Raw genomic sequence first — 20181 nt, 5'->3', positions numbered from 1 at the left:
CAGTTGAGTATTTTAGGCTCTTGCAGGAAGCTGTAACCCTCCCAAGGTTCCAGCTGCATTTGAAGGCCACTGGAACACATGGAGAGAGGCAGTTATTTTCCTAAGAGCCAGACTCAAAGGGTGGCTTGAGAAAGTGTTTTAAGTAACATTTTCCCCCTAAAATGTTGAAAGACTCAAAGATACATTAATTAATAAAATAGGTGAGGGCATAAAATAAAAAATAGTTCTCCCCTTCACTGGTGCACCATGTATGCTTAAATTACAAATGTCCACGCAACAGCTTATACTATTGTTAACATCCCAAGTAGACTTAATTCAAAATTTACTGAATACTATATTCAAGACCCTGAGACAATGTGGAGAGAGATGATGACCAAGCTCAGCCCTTGTTTATGAAGTAAAATATGAAGGATGCTGTAAGTGAGGATACAGCTGACTTTCAACTGGGGGCACTAGGAAAGGCTCCACAGACAGCGTCTGACCTGGTCCTTGATGGAGGAGAAAAACTTGCTGATAAATCAGAAGGGAAATACAGGCAAAGAACACCATGTAAACAAGAGTGCTTAAGAGGGCAAATACCCTCCTCCCATCATGCTGTAACTCTGCTTAGGGTAAGAGATAGAAGGGGCGGGAAACAAGGCTGGCAAAGTTCTCCGAGGCCAGACCCTTTTCACGAATGTCACTGTAATTTCACTTCTAGAACAGCTGTTTTTCTATTGGGGGGAGGGAGACAAAAGGCTTATTACATTTATCCTAAACTTTCACCCACTCATTCAACAAAATTTCTTGAAGACTCACATGGCAGGCACATGCTAAGTGATGGGGACACAATGGAAAGTAATAATAGTCTGCCCTCACAGAGCATAGTGTCTAGTGAAGGGAAGACACTCCAAATAAATCAAGTCCATTCACTCAAGTCAGATTTTTTAAAAATTCATTTTCTCATTCCAGGCATTGCTTTCTGACCTAAGGTTTGTTTTGGTTTTCCCCCTCAATTGCTATTCTTCTATCATGTCTTCCAGTTCAGTGAATGATTACAACCTCTATACCACAGTATAGAGATAAGAATGCCTTCTGCTCTCAAAGGACTTTTAAGTACAGAGCATGTAGAGAGTCTAACGCTGGGCTCAAAGGAAAGAGCTTGCTCAGGGCTCTGTCTAGGCTCTATTTAAAAGAATAGATATTAAAGATTCTACTCTTGATCCTCTATCCCAAACATCCTGATATATAAAAGCATACAGGGAAAGACAGAAGCCTTGTTCAAGAAAAACATTTGCAGTTTGAGTGGAGCATACTCTTAGGAAATGGATCTCAGGAATAGACTCCCTTGGGAGTGCAAATCGTACTGAGGAAAAAGAAACTCTAACAGAATTCCACAGAAGACCAGAGTCCACCCCACAGCCTGATGAAAGAAGCTGTCAGTAAAGCATGTCAAGAAATGGTCTTTTTTTTTTTTTTTAACACAACATAATGGGTTTATATTTAATTTTTAGTACTTCTCATCATGGAGATTTTACTAAGTTAATAAAAAGGTTTGTTTTTTTTTTTTTAACATTAAATCTCCTCTCCATTTCAATGTCAATATTTTTACATTAAATTATATATTGTCTCCATCTTAACATTAGATATTTTTCTTACCCCCCCCAAGAAATAAAAATTTTATTTCTGACTGACTGTATTTGATATCTAAGTACAATATTAAGTTGGGAGTTAACAAACAAAAATCTAATAAAAATATGGAGAAAAGACTCCTCAGTGATGGAGGAACTGGCAGTTTCCTAGGATTCTGGGCAAGGGTTTTCTTCTTCCTATTTCATGCGCTTTGAGAATTCCAAGAAACTATGAAATAATATGTAAATTTCAGTCATCTGACTTCTCTTTCCTCTAACTAGCATATATGAATTATAGACTGCTTTTTCATTGCATTATTTGTTGTGAAGAAAACTTTTTTTTTCCCATTTAACAAATATTAATTTGTTCCCATTTACAGGGAGACAAGAATGTGAAAATACCCTATTTCTTGGGAACCTTTAGACATTAAAGCTCAGTTTTTAACCTCAATAACACAAAGGTTTTCCAGGCAAGGTTTGATAGCGAAGGCCCATCACAGTCACATTTGTCCATTCCTCTTTCGTGCATATACCCCCAAACAAGTGCAAATGCCTATAATGCTGAGAGCCACACCTAACAAGAGAGCGACTGCATCTCCAGCTTCTACTGCTTCAACAACAGGCAGCACCAAAAGCAGTGAGATGAGGACCAAGAGCAACTGTGTTGAAACTGAGGTCATGATGTTGGGATCTTCAGGTATCTTGATCTTGAAGGCTGAAGGTTTCAAAAAAAGGATTTATGTATAATTCTACCTGATTTGAAACAGCCACTTCCTGCAGTTCCGGATAGCTGAGGCTAAGAGGTTCCATGTGACAGAGCCTTCCTGGAAGCAGCCAGTAGAGGAATGGCAAAGAGGGGGGTTCTCCAAACTACCAAGAAATGGTCTTTTAACTAAAAGAGACTTCCAGCAAGATTTTGTCTTCTCACCTGCAAAATCCAGGACTTCCATTTCCACATTTTTATGACAATCACCTAATCTACTCCAATCCCTCATCGCTCATCTTCCTCCTCAACCCTTTCCTAGGCCTGGAACTTGATCAGTAAGGCTCCTACATGCTCCACCCTCTCTCTGAACGCTCCTGTGCTCCTTGACTTAACTGAAACCTGGTTGTCCCCTTGATATGATCACTTCCCTTGAAGTGCTCTCAAAGGGAGTCTATTTTATCTCCCCCATCCCATGTGTCTCAGGGACCAGAAGAAGAAGGTTCCCCCAGGCTGCCCCATTGTAACTTAAAAATATTTTTTTCCCTCCATTCTTGATCAAAATCTAGATCCTCTGAAGATCATGTCATTAGCTCCTGCTATACCTCCTCAGTGCTTTCACTTCAAACCCTTCCACTAATGTTTTGACTCGTGGCTCAGTGTCTTCCTCTGCATCGCCATTCCTATAAACACTCATGGAGCTTTGCATCCACATGGTTGACCAGACAACCCTAGCCGGCCACTCCAGCCACCTTTTCCTCCACCCACCCTAACCACTATCCCCCATGTTCACTGCTGTCTCCTGGCACCATTGCTAATGATACCAACTCCAAACATGAAAACTCAAACATCACACTTTCTGATCACAATCTTCTATCCTTCCATCTCACTTTAGGTAAAAACCCCACTTCAACAATTCTTTGTCTTCACTAAGACTTCCAACCCATGGACCTGACCACATTTTGTCCCCACACTATGTTTAGTCACTTCCTTGGCCACTTAGTTGCCATGGCCTGTCATTACCTCCTGCCCTTGCAAACCCTGAGTCTTGGGCCACTCTCCCTCTTCTATTCAACTAGCAAGCCCTCACTCTCAGTTAACCCCAACTATCTGACTTCTCCACGTTCACACCCAAGGAGCTGAATGTTACTGTAGAAAAATACCACACAACGGGGCTAATAAGCCTAACTTGGCAATCACAAACATGTTTTATTTGGCTTACAGGATGTTTGAGAATACTTAAAGCAAAGGAATTTCACACATAAATATGTATTTCCACATTTTCTTTAAAAACCAGCTAACCCTCCATGGCAGCAACCACCTGAGTTGAATAACAAACGTTTCTCTTATAGCAATAAAAAAAAAAATCTCAAATAACACTTATATAAGTATACTACATGTTACACGCTGTTTTAAGAGCTTATATCCATCAACTAATTTAACCCTCAAATCAATCCTATGAGGTAGGTACTACTGTTCTCCCTTTTACCAATGAGAACACCGAGGTGCTGAGAGGTGCCCACCTGTGCACCACATTCAAGCCCAGCAGTCTGGTTCCAGAGTCCTCGCTCGTAACTGCCTCGACTGCCTCTGCTTGCCACAGTCATCACCAGGGCCTCTTTGCTCATTTATGCCATCTGCTCCCTTCCCCCAGCACCCCAGCACCACCTTCCAGGCCTCTGTCTTCCCTGTCTCGGTTAATGGCAACATCATCCATCTAGTGGCTTGACTCAAAACTTAGGAGTCCTGCTTTATTCCTCCCTTTGCCTCACCTTCACATTGAAGCCATCAGCTTCCTGCCAGTTCCGGCTCCACTGCCGTCCATTCCCCACCATCTTCCCTGCCACCACCCTTCTCTCCTTGCCCCGTTTACTCTAATGGCCTTCCACATTCTCACCCAGCTTCCACTTGAGTCTATTCACCTCACAACTGCCAGAGAGATGTTTTTAAAGCATAAAATACATCATGCCCTCTCCCTACTGAAGCTTTTCAGTTTTAATAAAATCCAACTCTCCAACACAGCCTCGCCATGGTGGCTGCCTGACTCTCCAGCTTACCCGTATCGTAATTCCCTTTGCTCGCTATGTCCAACAGCTCCCTTCATGTTCCTCAAAAACACCAAGCTTTTTTTCTGCCTGCCATTCTTCCACTAGCTGGTCTCTCTGCCTATGATGTTCTTTGCCTAATTCTCCTGAGAGCTGACTCATTTTTACCCTTCAGATCTCCGCTCAGAAATCACCTGCTCAGAGCAGCTAACCACCCCATGTAAAGTGGCTCTCTCTAATTCTTCATTTTTCATCTTTCTTACTTCCCTAGCAGCACTCAGCACATGCTGTAATTCCCTCTTTATGTCTTTGGTTGTGTTTGCTTGTCTCCCCCAGTGAATCACCTATCTCACTCACTGGTATATGCCTGGCACTTAGTAGACAGTCAAGAAACATGAGCTAATTAACGAATGCTACAGAGCTGAAGCTCTCCCACCAGCCCTGCCAGTAATTTTATGAAGATCATCTGTGCCTTCCGAATGGCTGGGCAGTCCACTGTAATGTCACCTCTATTCTTCTCTTTAATTCATATCCAAATGTTCTCCAGCTGATTTCAGTCTTAACAAACGGTGACGGTCCTAGAAACTAACCCATCCTATCCTATCTTCCTGGACTAGGAATTCTTGTAAGGTCCAATAACAACTTTACACCAATATTCTATTTTAGGGGGAACTCTGATATCATGCCTCAGGTGCTCTGGGGGATCAACCTGAGCCACCTTCAGCCAAAGCATCACCTGAGATCAGGAAACCAGCCAATTCTACCATCATACCCATGTTACTCTGGTCATCACCCCAAACCTCAGTCCCCTCCAGGCCTATCCCATACTTTCATTTCTTCCAACACCTCCTATAACAACCTCCTATACTGCATCTATGGAGAAAGGATGTATGTATGATGTGAGAACTTGTTTACAAAAAAAAATTTTTTTTTCAAAATTACATGTACATGATCATGTGTTACTGCTGGTCCGTTCAAACACAGGAAAGAGATTCCTTTGGTCACTATGGATTCCTCATTCCCACATAGGGCAAAACACCAATGAAATGTCAAATTATTGTTCAAAGTACTGAAAACAAAATAAAAGTATTATTCTACTCTTATTTTTAAAATATCTCCTTAATATCTCTCAATAAAAGTTTCTTCTCTGGATGGGGAGAAAAAAAGGGATGTCACAATATACTTAAATTTGAATATAAAAGTTAACAAATACTTTCAAGTGTATCTAATAAGTTTACTTTTCTACAACAACATCTAAGTAGCTTTTCTTGTCTAGCTTTTTATCTTACCCATCAAAGCCTGAACACATAAAGTTCATATCAGAAAGCAGATGGACTCTGTTTCCCTGCCTATGAAAATCTTATTTACAGTGTTGTATATTTCACACGGTGACCTCATATCTGGAACCCATTCCTCTCCCCATCTGCAAAGAACAACTGTTCTCATCTGTGGGGGGAGGCTCTGGCTGCAGAGTCTCATGATGTCACAAGCCAGGAGGAATCACTTACAAACTCCTGGGAAAGAGAGTTGTTATATTGATCAACTTTTTGTTTTATTTTAATACCAGCAAAGAGTTGGTTCAAAAGTAAAAATTAATAGGAAGGAGCAAAAACTGTATCATTCCAGAATATTTTTCTCATCCTATCTCTATAAATTCTATAACCAAAATTATAAGCAATTTTTCTTCCAAGTTATAACAGAGTTTCCCTCACCCTTCTTCAAAAGACAGTACCCTGATCCTTTATTCACTCAGTAAGTAAATATTTATTCAATATAAACTTATTACATATCAATCAAATGTCACACACTGGGCTAATTTGTGGGAATAAGATACAACCCTCCCCACAAGAATGTGAATGATCTATTTGAGGAAACATAAATACCAAGAAATGGTAATAAGTTTAGAATAAAGGATAAACAACGAAGTCAGATTCAAGAAAATAGTCATGGCCAATTCTAATTGGAGAATTAAAATAAGGCTTCTCAAAGGGGTAACATTTAGGTAGGGACTTAAAGTTCAAGCACAATTACATCAAGATAATGGAAGAAAACATTCCAAGCACTAGGAACAGTGTGTACAGAGTCATGGAAAAAGCAAAGAGCAGAGTTTTTACAGGAAAGGTCTTAAAGATCAGGGTGACTAGAGCAGTATGTACCTGAAGAAGAGTGGCAGGAAATGAAAATGGGAAAAGCACAAAGGGTCCTCATACATGAAACAAGATGAAGGCCAAGAAACTTGTAGATAAAATGGAGTTCAGTAAGTGGATTGAAGGATAAAGAGCAAATGAACGGATTAATGAAGGGACAAATGTCCAAATGCAGCTTCAACTGTCCTAAGAGAGGCCTTGTCAAAGAAATCCAAGAGAAGTTAAAAAAAAAAAAGGGGGGGGGTGGCTAATGGTACCTCTAAAATCAGAAAGATCAACTCGTTTGTTAAAAAGTTTTCCATTCAAGAGTCAATAAAAACACTAATGCAAAAAGACATGAGCACCCCATGTTCACTGCATCATTATTTATAATAGACAAGTTATGAAAACAACCTAAATGTCCACTGAAGGAGGAATGGATAAAGAAATTGTGGTATACATACACATACACACACACACACACACAAAATGGAATATTACTCAGCAAAAAAAAAAAAAAAGGATGATATCTTGCCATTTGTGACCACATGGATGGACCTCAAAGACATTATGCTATGTGAAACAGGTCAAACAGAGGAAGACAAATACTGTTGGGTCTCTTATATGTGGAATCTTAAAAAACAAAACAAAAAAACCCTCAGAGATAGACTGGTGGTTGCCAGAGGAGGCGGGGATACAGGGCAAAGGCAGAGGGTAGATGAAGGGGGTCAAAAGGTTACAATCAAACAAAAAAAAGAATCTATATTAATCATATGTGCACTTGACCACAGGTAAATACAAAAAGGTGATTAAAAAGGAAAAGAAGATGACAATATCTGTTCACTGGCTGGATCTTAAGCCAAAACAAATATAGAAGCTGGGCTCTCAGAATGAGAGAAATGAGAGAATGTGTTCAGAATGGAACACAACCAACATTTTCAAGTAAGCCAGGTAACACATGGCAATGCCTCTAAATACCAATCCAATAATTATAAAATACACTTAATTCAAAGAATATGTGCCCCTACCTCACTCTCCATCTCATCATCACCTACTTCCTGCCTCATATTTCATGGCTAAGGAGACCAAAGCTGCCTTACTCCACACTGTTTCACAAGTCACGTTTTCATCAGTGCTACAACTCTCTACCTCCTTCTCACACACATATCACTCATGTAATAGGGCCCAACTAGTCATCCTTCAATATCCACCAAGAAGTCACCTCCTCCAGGCTCCCAGTTCCCCCCACCACCCTCCCATACAGCCTGCTAACACTTTTATTTGAGCACTTACTGTTTATCCCCAAATCATCCATTCACATGACTGCCTGCCCGCACTGGGCTGGGAGCTCAAAGAACAGAAAACTGGTCCCATCCGCCTTCGTCTCAAGAGCATCCAGGCATGGATGCTCCCAACCATGAACTGTTCCCGGCACAGTAGATGCTCAACAAACTTTTGCTGAGCCAAACCACTGACCTAGCTTGTAAAAGTATTCTGTAAACTATAAAGCACTCAACAAATATTGTCTGGTGCTGTTTAGTGGTTCCTTTTCAAGCCTAGTCTCCATCATTTAGCATCCACGTGCTCCAGGCAAACTGAACTCTCAATGCTCCTTACAGCCAAACCCTATTGCCCACTTCTGTCTTAGTAGCGCACACTGGTCTCTCCGCCTGTAAAGCTCTTTCTCTTACCTTCACTTGTTCCAACTGTGCCAATTCATGGCCTGGTCCAAATATATCCCTTCCAATAAAACATTCCTAGACAAAAAAAAACAAAAAACTCCTAGACAACCCTAACTTTAAGTAATGGCTCCTTCCTCTCAAATCTCAGAGCACTTGGTCTGTCTGTCTTGTGCCGCTTACCACCCCGAACTGCACTGTAGGTGTAGAAGTGGGAAGTCCTGTGCCTGCTCTCACATCATGTCCCTCAAGCACACAATATAGAACAATAAACAGTTTAATGAGCAATAGATTACTTCTGATTCCACGTAGTCAAGGAATAGCCGCCTCTTATGTTTTAAGCACCTGGATAAGTGTTCCTCTCTTCAAGCCGTCTGAGACATCCTCCTTGGACATGTAGGTTTCAAATATGCTCTTTTTCTTCCCTCGTATGGACTTGTTCTTTGACTTTTTGTCACCTGGCGAAGCACCAACACCATGTGGGCCAACCACAGAGGACACACCTAGAAACATGAGGCAGCAATCAACTCTTTCCTCAACCAAACATCTCTGTATTTTTAAACTGGAGACATTTTACCTTTTTTTTTTTTAATGTAGAAAGACTAATAAAAGAATGAAATGCTCGGATAATGATTTCAAAGAGTCACAAAAAGGAAAGAATGAGTAAGGAAACATGAATAAAATGTAGAGATGAGACTTAAGTTTTAAATCAGCACCACAACATGCACAGAACATAATCTGAATAATGGGTTCAATATGCTTTGCTGTTTATAGACACAAACTTTTTAAAATAGGAATTACTAAAAGATTGTCTCTTTTCTGGAGGAAACCAAACAGCTGGACTCAATATAACAATACATTAAGACAACAAGAAACCACACTTAATTCTAGAATAAATAACATGGAAGAATAACAGGTCACCAAAAGAACTATAGTGTCCCTCAGCCCTAAGATCCGCCCTGCGCCTCCATTCCATTGTTACTTCATTTCAGGTCTCCAGTTGCTAGAATAGACTCCATTTTCCTTTTGCTACCTCTGGGGGTCCCCAGGGGCCGGAGGTTCAGCCTGCAGTCAGGATGGCTCATTACTGGTTCCAAGGTCGCCTCTTCTCTCCAGATCCAGAGGGGGCCTCCACTGCTCAGCTCAGAGTTCTTCCTGCCTTGTGTAGCTCAGTCACTAGCTGAAATCAAAGAGAGATAAGTGACTGACGAGCAGTTAACCTGTAGCCTCCTCTGTGCTCTCAGAAATGTGGTACACGCATGATAAAAACATCAGAGGGGCAGGGGGGCCTCCTGGGTCCCAGTGTCACTTTCTCCTAGGCAGTTAGGCAAGCACACCATCTGTCCTCAGTTTCTTTTCAAGGTATCGCTAGCCTGTTTGTCTGGGCCACTTCAACTAAAAACCTCCACAAACAGGGCAATGAGGCGGGGATGAAGGAGTTCTGCAGTTCCATTCGGCTTCTGAAATGGATAAGAGCGGGAGGGAATAGAATTTTGAAAAAAGGTATAAAGATCTGGAATCTCAAGGCTATAATGAAATAGGTACTAAAGTAGGACTCAAAAGATGCAGCACTTACTAAGTTTCATGTCGGACAAATGACGTTCATCTATGAAACCAAGTAAATTAATTCCTTTGCAATCCATCAACAAAACCTAATTCACTGCCACAACCGGATATCCAAAACTATGCAGGGAACCCCAGGTGGTTCACTAGCTTTCAAAAAATGGCAACACTGCAGTTAGACATCTATTTCCCTACTCTTACCTGACATCACTTCAAACCAATCATCTGTCCGCAAGCTCAAGGCAGCTGCTTCTAAGGAATATACGGCAGCTGCCTGGATCAGTAAACTGGAATCCAGGGCCCTGGAGCTGGCCCCTGGCCTTCCACCTGGATACTGAACACATCAACACAACTTCTACTTTCTACTCTCAGCTGGCCACCAGCCCAGGGATTCAAGCCTATACTTTGGTGGGCAGGCTTCTTTCCCATAAAATGGATCAAGATGTCATTCTCAGCACTAGCTTCCATTTCCTTCAAATTTCCCACAAACATCCTTCACTGAAATGACATCATTTTTCTTTAAAGTGAAATTAATACTAACTCAGGAAAAGAGAAGCTACAAAGACAAAGGGTAATAGGCCACTTAGCAATACACAAAGAGATTCAGGGATAAAGTAAAAAAAAAAAAAAATGCAAGAAGGGAGAGAAACAGATGGTCTTAGATAAACAACAAGGTAATGGGAAGGGCACACAGAAGAGGAGGCCAGACTCTCTGATCGTTTAATTCAGAAGGCATTCATCCACTTATTAATTCAACAAATACTCGGACAATGTACTATACTAGGCACAGTGAAGAACACAAAAGCTAATTAGAGTTATAAAAATCATGTTGAAACAACAATACAAGTTGGGAAGTGATAGCACTCTATTTTTTTAAGTATGTGTAAATGTACTTATGATGGAAGAAAGTATCTCTGGGTCAGGAAATCTGAGAGAACTTTAGGAAAGATGTGAAGGAAGAATTGAGAATGTGAGAAAAGAATACTGCTGGCAAAGGAAACAAAAGTAGAGACACAAACAGAAAAACACAGGCAGGTTCTTACAACATTAATTCCATTTGGAGAGAGTCCAGTATGAAGGGAGGCAGTGGCAAGGAAAATAAAACAAGTTGGAAGGTCTAGAAAACCAGCCCGTTTTTCAAAGGCAGTAGGGAATTTCTGAAGCATGAATGAGCAGAAGAGAAGAACAACAGATCAGAATTGTGTTTCAGGAAAAATGAACCTGGCACAGGATTCAGAGTCATCTGGAATTGAGAAAGCGGCAGCTGCACCTTAGGAAAGAACCAGAACAGACAGGGAGAAAGGAAGGAAGGCCTAAACTAGAGCTGAACAAGCACACACTGAAAAGAAGAAACCCATGACATGGTATTATTACTACAGGACAAACTGGCCCCAACTTGGCAGCCACGCAGATCTGGAATCTCGAGAGCAAGAAGGTGGGAAATGTTCGAGATTTCAAGCAAGGAGACCGGGAGATTATAACATCACTGAGTTAAAGATAATGAATTCCACTTAGGGTGTTCCCTGTCTTTACGTGAACACACACCTCTACATACACCTGTACACATGGAAATGTGCCTCTGTGTGTACCTCTAACCCAAATACTTGGAAACTAGAGCATAACTTAGATAAATTAGCCATCCATTTGCATAAAAATGGTAACCCAGAGTTTTCTAGAATGGACAAGACTGCCAAGAAAGGCTAAACTGATACAGAAGGGGCCCAGGACAAAATCTGGGTTAGGGCAACTTTTAGGAAATGCAAAGAAGAAGTAGAAAATATAACAAAGAAGCTAACAAAGATGTAGGAAAAGAACCAACACAGTCAAATGTTAAGAAAAAAAGGGAGAAAATAACTTCCAAAGGAGAACGAGTTAATGATCATGCTTGACAACCACTACTGAGTAAGACTGTATTGTAATTTGTATTCATGGCAGTAATTGTAAATTGTATTCATGGCAGCCTTGGGTAAGGTGTAGGGTTGGGGGCAAGCTGCAGCAGGAAAAAGACAATACAAAAACAAAGGCAGAATTGAAAATGGGTGCTTTGTATCAAGTCCTGATGCAGGCAAGAGCTCAAAACTGACTGCCAGTTAAGTGAAATGAAGACCAGGATCTCAACTCAAATGTCTCAAGATCAGCTGCATCTCTAACTTTCCTTCACAGCAAATACCCCCCAGTTGATGTAATTCATACCTAACTTGTCTCTCTAGCTCAGGAGGACAAGGAACATTTGGTTGCGTTCATTGTTATAACCCCAGTGACTCCTATAGTACCTGGGGTGGAATATGTGTTCATTATTCACTCCTTAAATGAGTAGATGAGTTTATTTTCATGAATAAGCAGTGAAAACACCTAAGCAGAGCAGGGTCATTCAGAGAAATTACACTAAAAACAAGTCAGCAAAGAACAGGAAAAGAACACAGGACCCAGGAAACAAAGTTGGCAAGAGTCAGCCAAATAGCTGGGCAGAGAATCAGCTTGCCTTTGGGTATCAAAGTACTGGAAGGAGATGGAAAGATTCCAAACAGAGAAGATACAAAGCAGAAGATGAATGAACAAGCAACCTTCCCAGCAACATGGGTCTAAAGGCCCATTAACCCAAGAGAAATCCTGGGCCCCCCTACCTTAACACACTGAAAGGACAAGTCAATTTCTTTTTTTTTTTTTTTTAAAGATTTTATTTATTTATTCATGAGAGACAGAGAGAGAGAGAGAGGCAGAGGGAGAAGCAGGCTCCCAAGGAGCAGGGAGCCCGATGCGGGACTCGATCCCAGGACCCTGGGATCATGACCTGAGCCGAAGGCAGACGCTTAACCATCTGAGCCACCCAGGCGCCCAGGACAAGTCAATTTCTAATCCTCATCAGCTTTCAGAATGAGGGACACTGATGTACTGGTTCCTTGAGAGGGTGTCTTATCATGGAAATAGCTGTATATTTTGAAGAGTTGGGCTGGGGTGAGGATGAACAGGCAGTAATGATTAACAGTGTCCCATGGTACAAAAAGGCAGGAATGAAGCAGAATGGGGGGAAAGGCACTAGACTTGAGAAGGAGTAAATCTGAAGAAATAATCTAGGTGAAAGAAGCAGTGTCTTGAGACCCTTTATATTCCCCAAACCTAGCACAATGCATAGTGCAGAGCAGTTGCTCAAAACTTGAATAAATGAAGCCTATTTGGAACAGAAATAGAAACAACTTACAATGAATACCCACTATGAGAAATTTAAGCAGGGCAAGGACTAGTGTGAGGCAAGCCAGGCACCTAGGATGCAAAATTCTTAAAAGCAAAACCATGCAAGTACCAACCCTGCATCCTGCACTTGCAGGACTTTGAGAGAGACTCCTGAAATGTTTATGCCCTAGGCATCTCACTTGCCTTACCCTATATCTCAGCCCTGATAAGAAGCAAGAGCAGATGAAATTTATGAACCTGGGCAGTAAAGAAAACCCAAGGAGATAAAATCAAAAGAAAAGTTTAAAAACAGGAAAGGTTGAGCCTATTCAGAAGCTAAGATGGAGCCAACAGAAAGCAAGACATGGTAAAAACAAATGAAAGAACACACTATTGATGGAATAAATTTTTTAAAAGTTTAAAATAAACCTCACTGAAATTAAAGAAATAAACAATTTATACTACAAATAATTGAGAAACACATGAAATAGTCAACAAGTTGTATTAAGACACTACTTACCCAAACGGCCAATACAGTGTACTTTATAACACGTTCTAAAATAAAATTCAGTTTGAGTAAAATTTAAATGTTTAAAAATGAGGGAGACAGGGGCGCCTGGGTGGCTCAGTCGGTTGGGCGTCTGCCTTCAGCTCAGGTCATGTTCCTGGGGTCCCTGCTCAGTGGGGAATCTGCTTCTCCCTCTCCCTCTGCTGCTCCCCCTGCTTGTGCTTTCTCTTGCTCTCTCTTTCCCACTCTCTGTCAAATAAATAAACAAAATCTTTAAAAAAAAAATGAGGGAGGCAGAGGGGTGCCTGGGTGGCTCAGCTGGTTAAGCGCCTGACTCTTGATTTTGGCTCAGGTCTCGATCTCAGGGTGGTGAGATCAAGCCCCAAGTCGGGTTCTGCACTGGCCATGGAGTCTGCTTAAGATTCTCTCTCTTCCTCTCCCCCTCCCCCACCACCCACCGCACATACTCACACACACACACATGCTCTCTAAAAAAAGAAAAAATGTGCGTGTGTATGTGTGTGTGTGTGTGTATGTATGAGAGAGACAGAGAAAGAGACAGAGGAAGAGAGAAGACGGGAAATGATGCCCAGAATGGTTGAATAAGGAATATGATAAATATTATCCCCTAGAACAAAAATAACAATAAAACTGGATAAAATTATCAAAACCAACTATTCAAGAATCAGGATATTGACCAAAGACATACAAAAAATTGAGATGTGTTTACTCAAGAAAATCTACTGAATCCTGTTAAGAACAAAGGAAGTGTGTGGTGGCTTAACCTGGAGCTCCCACCATCCCACACATGCTCCCAATCCCTTGGTATGAAAGTCCCACCAGGGCAGAGCAAGCTGTGAAGACTGGCAGTTCCACTTACCAGAAGGAGCTAAATTTCTTTGGAACAGAGCAAGAAGAATTCCATGCCCAGGGGCATTTTCAAAAACAATAATGATTCCAGGCACAAAAAAAAAAAATTAGAAGGCCAATATCACAACTAGCCTGAATCTGCAATACTAGTTAGGGCAAGCTACAAATCAGGAAATCAACCAGAAATTTAACAGGGAGAATTAGAAATGAGACAACCAAAGTGGGCCTTGACAAGAATCTACTTTTTCCTGCTATGTGCATGCACAAGAGAAGGCCTAAAGAGCTACTCATCCCTGGATAAATGTGAGCCTTGCAAATGCAGAAAGCAAAAGCCTGGGCTGACGTGTAAATTGTGTGAACTTGAATGCATTCCCCCAAGTCTCATGAGAACCACTGACAGAGGATGGGGGCCTCACTGTTTCAGAGTTTAAACACAGCCTCTGAGAATCATAGGCTGACCATTAAGATATGCTGACCCAAGGGCAACTACAAGAAAGTTAGACTTAAAAATAAAAACAAGAAAGGAAGAACTAGCAGAGACATCAGCATCCACACACTGTGGGAGAAACAGACTCCAAAGAATAAGTCCAGACAAGTCACTACACAAACAAAAAGAACAACCAGCTCCAGGGGAAAAGGAATCAGAATGCCAACTATATTATCAAAAATGTCCAGGTTTCAACAAACGTGCACCCTGTCCCTCAAATAAATAAATGATTTTTTACAAAATAATAAAAAGAAAATTTAAAAAAGAAAAGAGAATATCAATAGACAGAAATTATTGTTTTAAAAAAGTACATTCCAGGGCACCTGGCTGGCTCAGTCATTAAGCATCTGCCTTCGGCTCAGATCATGATCTCAGGGTCCTGGGATGGAGCCCCGCATAGGGCTCCCTGCTCGGCGGGGGAGAGTCTGCTTCTCCCTCTCCCACTCCCCTGCTTGTGTTCCCTCTCTCACTGTGTCTCTCTCTGTCAAATAAATAAACAAAATCTTTAAAAAAAAAAAAAAGTACATTCCAAGTTGAAAGACAGAACTATAATGAAAAATTCACTAGAAGAGTTCAATAGCAGATCTGAGTTGGCATAAAAAGAATCAATAAACCTGAAAACAAAAATGATCAATAAGATGATCCAATATAAAGAAAGGAAGAAAAGAAATATGAAGTAAAATTATTTTTTAAAAATCCAATTTAAAAACTTGTGATAAAGAGCCTGGCTCCATTTTTCAATGTTTGACTACCAACCTATTTTAAGCCTTACCTCCCTTTTCCCCTTTGATCCATCTGTACAGCTTGATAAGACAGTCCATATGCCCCCCAACCTTTGGCCCCAGTGGGAAATTCGAATTTCACAAATCCCCAGTCTGCACATAGGAACTTCTCTCCAGTCCCCTGGCCATTATAAAGAACTAAGCCACTCCTTCTGCATCACTCAAGCCAGGCCAGACATGCCTGTACCCACCCTACTCTGCCAAGGAGTCTCTTAGGTGAGTAATAAGTTCTCTCTCAAATTCTCCTGTTATATAGGGTGCAATCAATATACATCCTACTAATTGGGAAGGGGTCCATTCTACCTCCACAAGGTGACCACAGAACAGGAGTGAAAGAGGGCACCTCTTTCCTAACCTTACAGAAAAGAATTATAAGGGAATACAATAAACAACTTTTAGGCCAACGAGATAACTGAGATGAAATGGACAAATTCCTAGAAAGACACAAATTACTGAAGCTGACTTAAGAAAAAATAGAAAACTTAAATAGATATATAACAAGAAAATTATATTAGTAATTTTAAATCTTCTAATAAAGAAAGCTAAGGTAAATTCTACCAAACATTGAAAGAAAAAATAATAATAATCCCTCACAAACTCTTCCAGAAAACAGAGAAAATATTTCCCAACTCATTCCACAAGGATAGTATTTCCCAATACCAAAGGCAGAAAAAGACATCATAAGAAAAAAAAATGTTTTAACATATAAAATAATTAGGATTTTTAAATTTCTTGTTTTAGTAATTTGCATCTAGAAAGAAATTTATCAATTTCATCTAAAGTTTCCCTTTTTGAGGAGGTAGAATGTTGCTCAAAATACCCTTGTGATTTTCTTAGTACATATAGTAGTGTTGTCCTTTCTGAAATTATGGAAATTTCTGACATCTGCACTGTCCTGTATGGTAGCCACAAGCCACATGTGTCTTTTGAGCATTTTAAAGAGTTCCTGTCAGGACTGAAACATTCGAATTTCATCTTTATTCTCATAGGAAATTTTTACAGGTTTTAGAATTCTAGATTGTCAGTTATTTTCTCTCAGTAATTTGAAGATATTCCATTGTCTTCTGGCCTTCAATGTTTCTGTTGAAAAGTCAGTCGTTAATCTAATTTTTTATTCTTTGTAAGTGTACTGTTCCCTTTCCCCATCTATAGCAGCTTTTGAGATTTTTCTCTTCATCCTTGGTTTTCTACCAATTTACTACAATATACCAAGGTATGGATTTTTTTTAATCCTGCTTGGTGTAAGCAATAATACTATTATTTGATAGCTTTCATCAGTTATGAAAAGTCGTCAGCCAATCTTGTCCCATAACCCTTCTGCCCATTCTCTCTAAACACTTTGTATGGAACTTTAATTACACACTTTTGACCTTTCAGTGTCTCTATGTCTTCCTCAATCTCTTCAGTGATTCTTCCACTTCACTAATTATCAGCTCTAATCTTCCATCAAACTCACCCATTAAGTCCCTAATTTCAGTTGTTATGCTTTCAAGTCTAGATTTTCCATTTTTTTCTTTTAAAAGTTTCCAGTTCTCTTTGGGGCGCCTGGGTGGCTCAGTTGGTTAAGCGACTGCCTTCGGCTCAGGTCATGATCCTGGAGTCCCGGGATCGAGTCCCGCATCGGGCTCCCTGCTCGGCGGGGAGTCTGCTTCTCCCTCTGACCCTCCTCCCTCCCATGTGTTCTCTCTCATTCTCTCTCTCTCAAATAAATAAATAAATAAAAATAATAATAAAAAAATAAATAAATAAAAGTTTCCAGTTCTCTGCTAAAAATGGTAAATCTTGTCCTTTGTCTCTATGAACAAGGTAAGCATAGCTATATTAAAGTTGCTCCTGAAAACTCCAATAACAGAGGCCCAGATGGATCTAATACTATCTTCTGTTGCTTCTATTTGATTTTGTTCATGTTGTTTGATCATTTGTGCCTGATTTTTTTTATTATGAACTAGAGTTTATATTTCCAAGATTTCTATAGTGATAATTTGAGGCTTAGCATAATGTTACCATGTTCCAAACAGGACTTTCATTTGCTTCTGCCAAGCACCTGAGACAAACATAATAAATTACCTCAATCTGCTTTCAGTGTTTAAATGCATTCAAAGTAGAGATACAGTTTCTGTGAGGGCCTATCTACATCCACTTCAACCTTACTTGTAGACTGTAGCCCTTCAGGATCCCAATCCCAAATAACGGTGGTTCACCAGGACCACACACTCCCCACATTAGCAGGACCTAAATTCCAATCTCTATCTCTCTAGCCCTAAGATAATATCAGGTACACCGCTCAGTTTTTCAGCTTCTCAGTCTTTCAGCTGATCCCTCTAAAAACTAGTAAGCATCCATAGGAGACAACCCTAAATACTAGCCTTATTTCCTTAAACCTTTATTCTTCCTAGATACTCACTCTCTTATTACCTCTCAAATACCTTCAACAGATTAGAGTGAGGTTGGCACTTCCAATTATGGCATAGAAGATAGTTGGAAACCAGTCTTTCTTCTGACAACAGTTAGAAAAGCTGGCTTATACCCATCACCAAAAAAAAAATCTGTTGAAGGCTCCTTGCTCAGCACAGAGTATGCTTGAGATTCTCTCTCTTGCCCTCTCCTTCTGCCCCTCCCCCTGCTCACACACTCACTCTCTCTAAAATAAATAAATAAATCTTAAAAAATAGGGCTTTCCGTATTCCTAAAGAGGAAAATCTTCATTACTAAAACAATAGCATACTCTCAGTTAATTTTTCCTAGACCCTCTAGAACAGGATGCCACTGACCATATCCTTGGGCTACAAAGTCCCTTGACCCTTCAGAACACCACAGTCTCCTGGCTCCTCCAACTCTCCCTGCAATTCTCAAATTTTCTTGCTGACTCCTCTTCTTTCACTTACCTCTTAAGTTTCTGCCATTTGCAAGATCCTATTCTTTTCTTTTTTAAGATTTATTTATTTATATATTTGAGAGAGAGAGAATGAGCGGGAGGGAGAGGGAAAAAGAAATGAAGGAGACTCCATGCTGAGAACAGAGCCTGACGCAGGGCTCGATCCCACGACTGTGAGATCATGACCTGAGCTGAAGCCAAGAATCAGATGCTTAACCAACTGAGCCACCCAGCCTCTCCAAGATCCTATTCTTAAGCCTCATATCACTTCTCTGTTAAAGAATTTTAAATGTATACCTCCAGCCCTGCTCTCTGAAGCTCTTCTTTAACTTTCCAACTTCCTGCTCATTAATATTGGCAAGCACTTTCAATGTAACATGTTTCTAATTCAAGTTATTATTCTCCTCAAACTAGATTTTCCGCCCGCATACTTACTGCATCTGGATTAATGACATCATTATCATCCCTGGGCAGCAAACAGTAGTCATCTAATATTGTTCTCTCCATTAATAAGACTCTATACCAAATTCCATTGCTTCTATCTTCAAAATGTGTCCTAAATAGATTCTCTCCTTTCCAACTTGATCAGCACTGTCTGAAATCAGGCTGTTGCAACAGAATAGCCTAAAGATTACAACAATTTCTTAACGGGTCTCTCAACCACTAGTTTTTTTCTTCAATCCATATTTCACACAGGAGGTATCTTATCAAGGGCTTTTTCAAAACCTTTCAGGGTTCCTCACTGCAACTCTGTAATCTAACCTACTGTAATGGTTAATTTTATGTCAACATGACTGGATCAGAGAGTCTCCAGATATTTAGCTAAACATTATTTCAGGGTATGTTTGTGTCTGTGAGGTTTCTGGATGAAATTAGCATTAGAATTGGTGGACTCAGTAGACCAGTCCACCCTCCTCAATGTGGGTATGTACCATCCAATCTGTTGAGGGCCTGAATAAAACAAAAAGGCCAAGGAAAGAAGAATTTGGCCCCTCCCGTCTGATCACTTGAGCTGGGACATGGATCTTCTCCTGTTCTCAGCACTCTCAGTTCTCAGACCCTCAGACTGGACTGAAAGCTACATCATTGGTTCCCCTGATTCTTAGATCTTCAGACTCAGAATGAATTACATTACTACCTTTCCAGGGTCTTCAGCTTGCAGACAGCAGATTGTGGAACTTCTCAGCTTCCCTGATTGCATGAACCAATCCCTATAATAAATATGTTCCTATATCTATATCCTATTTGTTCTGTTTCTCTAGAGAACTCTTAACATACCTATTTTTCAGGTCTCATCTCTTACTAAAGGTTTTTTCAGTATCACACTAGGTGAATTCCTAATGAAAATGATAAGATGGGAAAGCCCAAGCTTGGCATCAAAGCCTGAAAAATGACTTAAAAACAAACTGAGTTAACAACTACAAACTCGGGGGGTGGGGGGGTAAGAGAAAGAAAGAAAAGAAAAGAACAGTACAGAACAGAACTACGTGAAGACTCTGAGGAGTAAACAAAAGAAACAGATTGGGAGGAGGAGAAATCTAGAGACACAACTGGCACAGAAGTGAGTTTCATGTGTCTGGTTTTTGGTTTTCTGGTTTGGGGGTTTTGGAGGGGGGCACAGCTTTGCCCTAAGGACAGGCCATAGTCAAAGGAGTGGGCAGCACAGGCAGCTGAAACTTCAAGAGAAATCCTACAGACTAGCCAGAAGGAGGGCAAAACAGCTGGCTGCCAAGGGCAATCTAGAATAGGAGAGCTGAAGAAG

At 40.5% G+C, this 20181-nt stretch overlaps 2 protein-coding genes across 2 annotated transcripts in view; both read right to left on the bottom strand.

Annotated features, from left to right (window-relative positions):
* Positions 1–20181, bottom strand: part of DIS3L2 (DIS3 like 3'-5' exoribonuclease 2) — a 349227-nt gene that overhangs the window by 286129 nt on the left and 42917 nt on the right. The window contains exons 3-4 of the mRNA XM_021690362.2: positions 9197–9343; positions 8509–8666 (exon numbers count right to left, since the gene is read on the bottom strand). Of these exons, the coding sequence (XP_021546037.2) occupies positions 8509–8666; positions 9197–9248 (210 nt within the window). The 5' untranslated portion in view covers positions 9249–9343. The remainder of the gene's footprint in view (positions 1–8508; positions 8667–9196; positions 9344–20181) is intronic.
* Positions 2111–2340, bottom strand: LOC110580673 (small integral membrane protein 30-like). The gene has a single exon (XM_021690330.2). The coding sequence runs from the start codon at positions 2288–2290 to the stop codon at positions 2111–2113; it is 180 nt and encodes a 59-aa protein (XP_021546005.1). The 5' UTR covers positions 2291–2340.

Source organism: Neomonachus schauinslandi, chromosome 3 (genome assembly GCF_002201575.2).
Source record: "Neomonachus schauinslandi chromosome 3, ASM220157v2, whole genome shotgun sequence".
NCBI classification, from domain to species: Eukaryota; Metazoa; Chordata; class Mammalia; order Carnivora; family Phocidae; genus Neomonachus; species Neomonachus schauinslandi.
This window is presented reverse-complemented; position numbering and strand designations above follow the sequence as displayed.

Bases quoted from the DNA above. Each gene is read 5' to 3' on its own strand.
- LOC110580673 (XM_021690330.2), bottom strand. From the start codon at position 2,290: ATGACCTCAGTTTCAACACAGTTGCTCTTGGTCCTCATCTCACTGCTT.